An 11,427-nucleotide genomic window follows, 5' to 3' on the forward strand; every position below is an offset into this window, starting at 1 on the left:
GCTGCTCTACCCATTAATCAAGTAGTTAGTTTCATCATTTACACCAGTGCTTTTCGACATGTCCAAATATCTGAAGCGACAAATTCCTACATGTCCAGGGTCAACAGTGCATGTTTTTCTTTGCTGATTTTAGTTTATTCTTCTTCTTATTGTGCTTATTCCGAAATATTTAGGATTGTGTGTGTGGGGGGTGGCTAACCCCAGACACCCATAATGGGTAAATCTGTCCCAGAGGGAAGGGGGGAAAAGAGTACAGACTATAATATTTGCTCTAAATTGTAGAGGAGGAGATGCATAGTGCCTTAAATGTGAAATGCTGAACGATCTGAACGGAGCCGTCTTGTGAAGGATGAACTGTCCGCCGCTGAGCGTGGCTGCAGTTGACGGAGCAAGATGGAAGTGGAGCATCACTGTCCCCTACAGATTGACATCGGCGACAGAACCGTTTTCCGGACAATCCCGAACACCTACGAAGACAAGCTCCCCCCCCTCCCCCCGCCCTCCTCCCACTTCACGCCTAATGTTGCTGTACCTTCAACCCTCCCCCCGTATCAGAGGAGTAGAAACAACAAGCCGCCATTTTGTTTGTGCGGACAGACCGTCAGAAACCGGAGGAGATAACCGAGAGAAGGAGCGACTCCGGCAGCCGAAGTCAGCCGCTCCGGGAACCGCCGGTGGAAGAAACGAGCGGCGAAAAGCCCGTCCGTGTTATCAGGAGGGCGAGACGCGTCGCCGACAGACAGATACGACGGAAGTGGAGGGGAGAACCCGAGCGGTGATATATATGTATATACATGTATGTATGTATGCATGAGAAGGAAATACTCCGACAAATCCAAGGAAGGGGGTGTTTTGCGGAGCGGAGACGGAGAGGGGAGGCGGAAGAGAGCAGCGACATATTATAACGAGGAGAGAGAAAGAAAAAAAAACCTGCGAAAAAAAAGGGGAAACATCAACATGAAAAATCAGTATGTGTCCGTCGCGGAGGAAGGAAAGAGTCCGCATAGACTATTATATAAATAAATTGCTGCCGGGCAGAAGGGAGAGGTGGAAAGGAAGACGGGTTTAAAGAGAAGGGGGGAAATTTGCCAGGATCAACGCGAAGGGGGGGCAATCTCCATCACAAAGAGTCAACGAGAGGATTTTGTCAGCCCGAAATATTTGACGGGGGTGTCAACATCAGTGCGCCGATCTGGAGCTCTCCGATTCCGACGTAGCCATCGCTCCTCCGTGACCCGCCGTCACGTTCGATCACATTCTCGCCTGTCGCCGTATTCGGTCTAAAAGCTTTCCGTTTCCCTTCGCGACACGATCCCACGGCAGTGACTGACGAGTATATATATATACACACACACATTTTTGGAATATATCTCAGTTTTCATCAACAGAGATTTGAAGAGTTTTGAAAAAAACGAGCGACACCCCGGAGGAGGAACCTCTGCCGGAGCACAAGACATGCTGCCCCGCCGATCGTCCTCCGCCAAATAAAACTAATTGGATCAAGCCGACTGGACCGCCGATTGGCAATCGGCGCAGAGATTTTCCTCCAGAACTAGAGAAATAAAGTGTGCACCAGAATCGACTGCACAAGAGCCGTGGTTTTTCTCCTTTTTTTTCTCTCTATCTCCAACCTTTGCAACCCCGCTCGACTGCAAGAGGCGTGATCGCGCAAACGGGTTGCAACAACCAAATGTGCAATACTAGTCTCGTTGTTTTTTTCTTCTTCTCCTGACCCAGTGCCTTGCATGGTCAAACACTAAGTGCACAATTTAGTCTGCATGCACATGCAAAAAGAAAACCACTCGCGAGTGAAAATAGACATCTGCGATAGATGATCTTTTTACCCGGGTAACTGCAAGTGTGTGTGGGTTTTTTTCTTCTTCTTCTTCTCCCCGCAGAACTGTTATTCTATTTATTCAGCTACTGCTCAAAACCAATGCAAATTTGTTGCTCTTTCTCGGCGCTGCACTTGAGAGTACCACTCACACTTGAACTGTATTTGTTTCCTTCGAACTACTGCGGGTGGTCTCCACGCCGACCGACGGCCCTTTTTGGTAAACGTAAAGGACCGCGGTGCCGCGAGCGGCGAGATGTCTGCTCAGGTGAGGGCAACGGCACACGCCACCGACGATCTCAGAACTGTTGCATGAGACATCGGCCCCTCCACAAGTTAACGCAGGTCCGCTCCCGGCTCGTGTTTTGTTCTTTTTCTTTTTTTCTCTAAACCACAATTACCATATTCGTGCCCACGCCGAGGCGCCACACTGGAGCGCTTCAGACGCGAAGTACAGGTTGGATCCGCCGACGATGGCGGGCGGGACTGAGTGCATCGCACGGGACGGATCTTGGGACAGTTTTGCGTCGTAGGAGAGGCTACATGAGGTTGTCAGAGGGCCGCACGCTTGCCTTTTTAGCCGACTCCACCTTCCCACCACCTCCTCCTCCTCCTCCTCTTCAAATCGGCGAAGAAACGAAATCCCCGACAGGGGAGGGGGACTGATCTCTGCAGAGAGGAACAAACCGAGGGAAGGAGTCCAGCGTCGCTGCCTTCTCCCCGACCGTCCCCCCGAGCGGCGGGGGAACGATCACAAGAGGTTGCTCGAAGGCAGTCGGAGGCGCAAATAAAGGGAAATACGTTTGCTCTCCGCGGATCTACTGCATTTTTAATTCGACAGAAATATGGCCGATAATGTCCTGGAGTCCGGCCCGCCTTCAGCCAAGAGGCCCAAGCTGTCCTCCCCAGCTCTGTCGGTGTCCGCCAGCGACGGGAACGGTGAGTTTGTTGCATGCTTTACTTAGTTCGAGGGGGAAAACGCGAGCTAGTTCCGTCTGCGTGTGCATTGATTGCTGGTCAGTTTTGGAAGTGCCCGCAGAGTTGCACGGCAAAGTAGTTGGTCCGAAACAGAGATGCTACATAATCAATGCGCTTACACGTGAATACATGACGCGGTTTCGTTGGAAACGACCAGTCCGACGAGGTCCCGGTCGAGCGACGTGGATCGCTGAGAGGAAACCTCGACGCGAGGCTGGTGGTAGCGGCAACTTTCTAGCGGCGATGTTTTGATGCGTTAGCCTCAACAGGCTAACTAGCCCCGAACTAAAACATCCACCTCCAAACAATGGAAGAGTCGAGTCACCCCAGTTTGCCCCAAGTTCTCCTGCTCATTAGAAAGTTGCTTTAGTTTGAGGCACGCGGCCGCGCACACGCGACCCCACGGGCGCCATAGATATATGAACACGAACAAAGAGACCAAATGTCGTTTCCACCACCGCTTTAAGAGAAAGTAACGGTGCTAGCTAACTAGCTAGCCTGCCTGCCCGACCGGCTCAGCTGAGCTCGTTAGCCTGCTAGCAAAGGAAACGAGTGCTGTTAGCTAAACCCCGCCGGTCCCTAGAACAAACTTTTTTTTCTGCTAGAATATAACTCTTCTCCCGGTGGCGCGGGCGATGGTGAGCGGGGGTCTTTGACTTCGTGTTCTCCGCGCGTTGTGAACGACGAACACGCTCCCTCCCAGCGAACTGGTCTGGACCAGCTAGCTATTGTTCGACACTTCGTCAAAGTTGCGCTAACCGCCGGCGTCTGTCCGGAGATGGAGCCGTTTGAAAACGCGAAGTGCATTCAGGCGAAGGGACGAAGGCAACCAACCGACGCGTCGACGTCCGTGTGTTTTTTTTTTATTTTAAACGCAACTCTGTTTGTTTTTATCTGGGACTTTGTCGTTATTGTGCCACCGACGAAGCCCGTTCGTGTTCGCCCTCCATTGTCTGAGTCGCACGGCGACACTGCGCTGCACCTCTTGCGGTTCATTTTTCCAGGAGAGTGAAACACTCGTCCCGACCCGAGCACTCGAATGTCCCTCACTGCGATTGTGAATTGAACTCATCGCAAACCAATTCGTTTACACGTGTGGATCAATAAGCTGTAAACTCCTGCTCAGCAACAACTTCTAGCTGTATTTTCATTTAAGCAGACTAAGAACCAATGAGTGGAGTGGTAGGTTTACACTGTTTTCCACTCTACGCCATACTTTACATTCATACATACATATATTAATATAAACAAGCAAACAAGCAGCAGATGAGCGGACTCACTGTTTTAAATGTCAATCTGTCAAAGATTGGTGGGACGCACCATATGCTCACTCCTTTCAAAGTGGTTTTATTGTGAATTTCAAGCTTGATGCATTTAAAAAAATGTGCATTTGAAAACAGGGAGTAAAGAGGCATGTCTGCAAGGGATGTGACAAGACTCGTGTGTGTGTTGTTCATCAAACCGCGACAAGAGCTTACAAACCACCTTGTAGCACTGATTTCCAGGAGAATGTAGTCGGATGCTAACATGTAAGAAGTCGTCAAACACGCATCCTGAGATTTCTTGGCTCTTACCTGGAGAGAAGCACTTGGTCTGTCGCTGTAACTGCGGAGACATCGCTGCCTTTTTTCTGTCGTGTTGGATTAAAGGAGGGAAATTATTTTGATTTTGATATAAACTTACTCTCAAGTGGTTTTTGCTTTGAATTTGCCTGCCGTTGCAGTGGAAATTCCTTCAGATTCTTTTGACAGTGTCATGCACTACAACATAGCTGTATGTCCAATGCACACACCTCCCAAGGTACAGCAATGTTTACCCACTGTGGCTTCTCACCCCGACCCCGCTGCATTCACTCTCCGCGTCTGGCACTACATCAAACCACAAACTAATGCACATGAGGCTGTTTGAGGCAGGTTCTTATCCACTAGATGTCTAGCTACAGGCTCCAGATCAGTGTTGGATAGTTTTCAAACTAATGTCAGAGCTGTACCGCACTTAAGGGTAAAGATATTAATCGGCATTGGAAAAATATGGCCGTATGCAGTGCAAAAAGTCATAGTTTAACCTTTTTCTGAGCTGTAATCTGTAAATCAAATCGTTATTTTTCTGGTTGGTAAGATTTTCATTTCTCTCCACGTGTGTCCAGATTTTGGTTCATTCTTTGACCTGGAACACGACCTCCCAGATGAGCTCATCAATTCCTCGGACCTGGGCCTGACTAACGGAGGGGATGTCAGCCAACTCCATACCAGTCTCGGAGGAGGGATTGGTGTGGGAGGAGGCCATGATGCGGCTGCGAAACACAAACAGCTGTCGGAACTCTTGCGCGCGGGTGCACCAGCACAGCAGGGTGGCCCTACTTCCAACAACACAGCACCTGGGGCTTCCATGGGGATGATGGGTGGTGTTAACGTTTCCCCTGGTGGACCTCAAGGCATGCCCCCCCAGGGCCAGCAACAGCAACCTGGATTAATGCAGCAGGTTGGGATGGTTGGAGGGGTGGCCGCTCTCAATCGGGCAGCTGCCATGATGGGTAATCAGAAGGGCAACACTGGACAGCAAGGGCTGATGGGGGGGCAGGTGATGAATGGCTCACCAAGAATGGGTTACCCTGGCAGTGCAGGCATGGGTAACAGTAGTAACCTGTTGGCGGAAACGCTACAGCAGCAGCAGGTTGGTCAGCCAATGGGACCAGGGGGTCAAGCAGGGATGAGACCACAGCAACCTGGAGCACTGAACAAGGTGAGCACAGCCAACGCAACAGACCCAGCCAATACATGCATTCAACATCTCAGTGGCAACTAATTCATTGCAAATTATCAGATGTGGTATACACATTTTTAATCGAGGCTATGGTGTTCCAAAAGCCAGCCCAAACAAAATGTTGCTGAATCCCACACCTAAACATGCACTACTTGAATACAAAAAGTGGGATTTTAAAACGTTATCCTTGCCTATCTGAAATTATTATTGGGGGTTTATTTGTTACAGCCCACTTCTTTGCGTAGATGCAGAACACTGAAGTAGGGAATTGCTGGTGAAATCAATGAAAATGTGTTTGATTGTTGGGGGGAGGATTTTTTATAAATTTGACCATTTGAGTTCAGTAATTCAGAAAGGAAGACTAATGGTGATTTAATCCTCAAAAGCCATTTAGATTCAAATTTGATTTCCACGAAACCTTATGGCAGGTAAGATTGTGGGTATGAGTTGCACTCACAGACGCATCACTCTTCGCTCTGTAGTGTTGATGGTTAACCTCCTTGCTTGAAGATTCGCAAGACCACAGTTGACAGTGGTTTTGTTCTAAAGGTGTGAAGGAAATAATACCAATGACCGTGTTAAGTGGTTTAATTGCAATGTATTTCCCTGACTGCATGATGCGGGTGCATAATTCTCTGTGGTTGTTAATTAACAAGAACATTTGTTTTGTGATGTCCTGTAGATAAGAAAAACACAAGCCACAATCATTTTTACTATTCCCCTGCACATGATGGAAATGTTGTAGTTTTTAGCTCATTGATTTTACCGGTAAGAGTTTTTTTCTCCTCAGATGCATACGCTGTTTCATGAGTTTCTATTGGTCCTAGAGCAACAGTTAACAGACCACTTCCCGTTGGTTGCTGGTATTGGAGTATCATTATTGGATCTTCAACCCTAGGTTAAGGATATCTTTCAGCTTCTGAAAAAACAGTGTCATGAAACTGAAACTAGCTGGTGTTTACCTTTTTTGCAAAGAGAAAAGGGTGACTTATAGATTATATCTGCGTTATTAACTTGTTGTAGAAACCAAATAAGGTCAGGAGAAAACAGAAGTAACACTGCAGTTGTATGGTGGTGATGGGAACTTATTATGATAGTGATTTCATGTTGTCCTTCTAATACAGTTTTATTAATGATGTTGTCTGAGCAATTTTAATAATGGTCAAGTGTAGTTGGATCATATGTAGCATTTTTTTAAAAAATAAATCTAAGATGACACTTAAACTCCCATATTTTTTAATGTTTATATATCTGTAAACTAGCTGCTTAAAATACCCTTTCATAATTAACGAAAAGTCAACGATATGATTCTCTAAACATTTTTCCTCTCCATTTTCCTATTCCTCCCCTCGCGCTGCTTTCCAGATGAATATGATGGCCAATGCGGGCCCCTATGGTGGTCCGTACGGCCAGTCTGCTGGCCAGGGGATGCCTGGAGCAGGGCTGGGCCCACAGCTCCAGAATAAGGCAGGCATGCCCAACAATATGGCCAATCAGTTCAACATGGACAAGAAGTTGCCACCGGGCCAAGGCATGCCTGGGATGGTAAGACGTTTTTTCATTTGCGTACAGGTGGATAAACCCTGTGTATGTCACTGTACAGTAAGCTTGCATTTTAACTGAAGTTGGGTGGTTCAAAGTAGAATTTAAAACAAACATGCATCGCATACACTGACATTTGAAATGTTATGTCTAGAATAGATGGGTGTCTGTACAATATTAAAAAAAATATACTTTTTTTTAAATAACGGTGAACTAATTTTTACATGTGCAAATAGCAGCATTAACAACAGAACAAATAGCATTAACAATAGAACATGAGGACTCACACAGCGCTGCATTGAACAGAATGAAAAAGACCAACAGGTTTACTCACTGTTTCAAATGAACTACCCGAGTGTGGCAAAGCACTATAGTCACAATTTTTCAGTCATAATGATGACAAATCTTTACCAAACTGGCTTAATAACAAAATTATCTATTAACTTATTGTTTTTGTGCTGTTGCTTCTTCTTTCCTCCTCCTCTTCTCTTTCTGTCTCACAAACACATCGTCTGTCTCAGCAATACTGACCATCGCAGCACTGGGACAAATTCCACTGCACCGATGATCCAGATAAAGTTTAACTTACTTTAGTAGACATGAGCTACTAACTTTGTGTTTTTGCCGCTTTTACCAAACACACAACCAGACTAACAGACTTAAGACTAGTTAACTAGGGACACACCAAGTGTGCCTGTGAGAGAATGGAAGAGGCGGAGGAACCAGTTCCTCCACCATCAAAAGCCAGAAATAATGTTAACACTGTGCGGAATAACAATAATATTCTCTCATCTGCATGACTGTCATGTGCCATTTGCTGCTTCCCATTTATATATTGTGGACCAAGATGCTTTTTTTCCATTTAACCTAAAGTCAGACCATTCCCTCTTTGTGTCAACATTAGGCAGCACTAATATGGCATCACCAAAAACAACACCGTATCATCGCATAGACCATCAGGCAATTCCCATCTAGAGCTTGAACGATATATCAGTCGGCTGATAATATCCGATATTGGCCGATATGAGTCTGTCACAGTCATATGATAATCTGAGTTTGCTGTTTTGAAAAACTTTTATTTTACTGAATAAACGATGCAGAATGGATATATATATATATATATATATATGTGTTTTCTTTTTATTTTATTGTTATTTATAATAAAGTTTGTGGTCAAACTGCAAGATATCTAGCCTAAATTACATTTCTTTGACGTAAGGTTTTGACATCTTAGTAAACATTTTTTATCTACTCAGTTCCAATAAAAACGCTACAGACTAGTAATTTTGCGGAAAGAAATATCCACTATTTATGTATCTGTATGATTTTTATTTTCCTTCTGTAAAAGTACAAAATATTGGGGGAAAATTGATAATATATTCGATTGATCAGATTCTAAATTATCAGTAGAAGTGGTCCCTGATGGTTTTCGGATGCTTATCTATGCCTCCTCTCAGCAGCAGCAGCAGCATCAGCCTGGAGCGGTTGGCGGTGTTTCTGTCGGTGGAGCAGCAGCAGTGGGAGGTGCGCAGGTAGGGATCAATGCTGTGGGGGCAGGTCCCGGCACAGCGCCCCCTACTGCAGACCCTGAGAAGCGGAAGCTGATTCAACAGCAGCTGGTCCTCTTGCTCCACGCGCACAAGTGCCAGCGGAGGGAGCAAGCCAACGGCGAAGTGCGGCAGTGCAACCTGCCGCACTGCCGCACCATGAAGAATGTGCTCAACCACATGACTCATTGCCAGGCTGGCAAGTCCTGCCAGGGTGAGTCTGCTGAATTATGCTGATTGCTGGTTTTATTGTGTGTGTGTGTGTGTGTGTGTGTGTGTGTGTGTGTGTGTGTGTGTGTGTGTGTGTGTGTGTGTGTGTGTGTGTGTGTGTGTGTGTGTGTGTGTGTGTGTGTGTGTGTGTGTGTGTGTGTGTGTGTGTGTGTGTGTGTGTGTGTGTGTTTAACACAACAAACAATAGGCATTATAGCGTTTTAAAGTTGTAAAGAGTTGTAATATACATGCACCAACTTTCCTTCTGTATCATGTTTATGTCCACCTTTGTTTGCCTGCCAGCGTTTGTTTTATCAGAATGAGCAATACTCCCTTTAGGTGGCTGTTCCACAAAATGTTTTCCTTGCTCTTACTCTCAGCAAGTTTTTTAACTCAATAACTCATCCAATAACTTTCTCTCATCCTTTTCTTGTCTCATAATTTTTCTCCCTACTTTACCCTGTCTCATTTTCATATTTCATCCCTCTTCTCCTTTTTTCCACTTCTCTTCCCTTTAACTGTTCTCAATTTCTATCTCTCCTCCTCCAGTGGCACACTGTGCCTCATCCAGACAGATCATCTCTCATTGGAAGAATTGCACACGACATGACTGTCCTGTATGCCTGCCACTGAAAAATGCTGGAGACAAGAGGAACCAACAGTGTGAGTGTTTCTATCTATCCATCTAAGATCCATCATGAAATCATGAGTCCTATAACCATTAAAACCCATGACTGTCGGCTTGAATCCACAAATGCTCATCCTTTGTTTCTTCTCCCTCTCTCTTTCCCCTCTTGTTCCCTTAACAGCTCTCATCAACAGTGCAGGGGTGGGTTTGGGGAACTCTTTAGGATCAGGGGTGCCGGGTGGACAGTCCAACACTCCCAATCTGAACCCTCCCAACCAGATTGACCCTAGCTCCATAGAGAGGGCCTATGCTGCACTGGGTCTCACTTACCAGGGAAACCAGATGCCACAGCAGCAACAACAGGCCAACATGCCAAACCAGGGGCTGCAGGGGCAGCCTGGGATGAGGACTCTCAATACTATGGGTTAGTTTGTAATGCCCCTGTACCTGCCACAAATTATATTGTAACCTCCTACAATTATCACCAATCATGGATGTTCAGTCTTGACCTTGTTCCGATATGAAGATGCCTCCTAGATTTCATCTCAGATACGTCATTCCACAAATACTGATGTCTGTATTTCCCAATTTAAAAAGAAAAAGGAAAATCTCCTTCCAACCTATAACTATGTATTTCCAGGAGGAAACTCTATGGGAGTGAATGGTGGAGTGGGAGGGCAGCCCCCCAACCAGCAGTCTAACCTACTGCCAGACGCCTTGTTGCACAGCATGAATGCACAGAGGTATGACTTCTTTTCATTGGTCACAGCTTTTCACCTTTTCCTCAGTTTGTATAACAGTTTCACAAAGTCTGTATTGGTACAATGGTTCTGTATTGGTTAAAGTCTTACACCCTGTTTCCCTTCTTGTCTTGTCGTTTCCCTCAGTTTGATGAATGATGTGGCGAACTTGGGATCCATGCCCACAGCAACTCCTCCTTCTGCTCCCGGCATGAGGAAGTCGTGGCATGAGGACATCACACAGGACCTCCGCAACCACCTTGTCCACAAGCTGTGAGTCTGCTCTGCCTTACAAGCCCCCACCCCCCAAAAAAAAAAATCTCACCATGAGTGGGAGCTAGTTAATTGAGCTAATTTGAATATTGGCTAATATTCAACCCTGCATATTCATTGGTTGCTTTGGCCTCTTGTGTGTGTTGGAGCAGTGTGCAGGCCATCTTCCCCACTCCTGACCCGGCGGCACTAAAGGATCGGCGGATGGAGAATCTCGTGGCTTATGCTCGAAAAGTAGAGGGGGACATGTACGAGTCAGCCAACAGTAGGGTAAGAAACCAACAATAAAGGCAGACCAATAAGTGATGTGATACATAAACAAAAAGTGATCAGTTCCCCATTTAGGAATGAGGAAATAGCATGTTTTTATTGAGATGTATCTTATAACATTACCTTCTAGGCGGAGTACTACCACCTGCTGGCAGAGAAGATCTATAAGATCCAAAAGGAGCTGGAGGAAAAGAGGAGGACACGGCTGCAGAAGCAGGGCATGATGCCCGGCCAACCTGGGATACCCTCCTCGGGCCTCCCACAGGGGCCTCCCAGTATGGCACATTCGCCCATGGCCCCGGGGCAATCCCCAAGTAAGGAAACCTACTACATACTAAACCTACTGTCTGTTGGTCTTCTGCGATCCTGAAGTCTAGACCTGTGATTTCTGTAACTCTTGTCAACCTGTCAGATGGTCCTCACGCTGATCCGTCCATGGCCCGACAAGCTGGACCCAATCAGATGGTCAACAGGATGCAGAACCCAGCCGGTATGTCTAATAAGTGTAAATGACATAGAAAAATGTACTTTAAATAGTATAGTTCCAACGTTAATACAAATGCAAATTATTAGAAATATCGAAAGTCCTGTGAATTGCTGAAGAATAAGCGCCAAAGGGATCTGAGATGCTGGAGATATTTG

The 11,427-nt window shown here is 46.2% G+C and overlaps 1 protein-coding gene across 1 annotated transcript in view; it reads left to right on the top strand.

The window, feature by feature from the left end:
- Window positions 1–533: 533 nt before the first annotated feature.
- ep300b (E1A binding protein p300 b) overlaps window positions 534–11,427 on the top strand; it is a 29,819-nt gene continuing 18,925 nt past the window's right edge. The window contains exons 1-11 of the mRNA XM_047328165.1: window positions 534–2,773; window positions 4,959–5,554; window positions 6,941–7,120; window positions 8,575–8,878; window positions 9,424–9,537; window positions 9,684–9,926; window positions 10,143–10,245; window positions 10,390–10,515; window positions 10,668–10,785; window positions 10,916–11,099; window positions 11,198–11,275. Of these exons, the coding sequence (XP_047184121.1) occupies window positions 2,680–2,773; window positions 4,959–5,554; window positions 6,941–7,120; window positions 8,575–8,878; window positions 9,424–9,537; window positions 9,684–9,926; window positions 10,143–10,245; window positions 10,390–10,515; window positions 10,668–10,785; window positions 10,916–11,099; window positions 11,198–11,275 (2,140 nt within the window). The 5' untranslated portion in view covers window positions 534–2,679. The remainder of the gene's footprint in view (window positions 2,774–4,958; window positions 5,555–6,940; window positions 7,121–8,574; window positions 8,879–9,423; window positions 9,538–9,683; window positions 9,927–10,142; window positions 10,246–10,389; window positions 10,516–10,667; window positions 10,786–10,915; window positions 11,100–11,197; window positions 11,276–11,427) is intronic.

Source organism: Scophthalmus maximus, chromosome 17 (genome assembly GCF_022379125.1).
Source record: "Scophthalmus maximus strain ysfricsl-2021 chromosome 17, ASM2237912v1, whole genome shotgun sequence".
Taxonomy (NCBI): Eukaryota; Metazoa; Chordata; class Actinopteri; order Pleuronectiformes; family Scophthalmidae; genus Scophthalmus; species Scophthalmus maximus.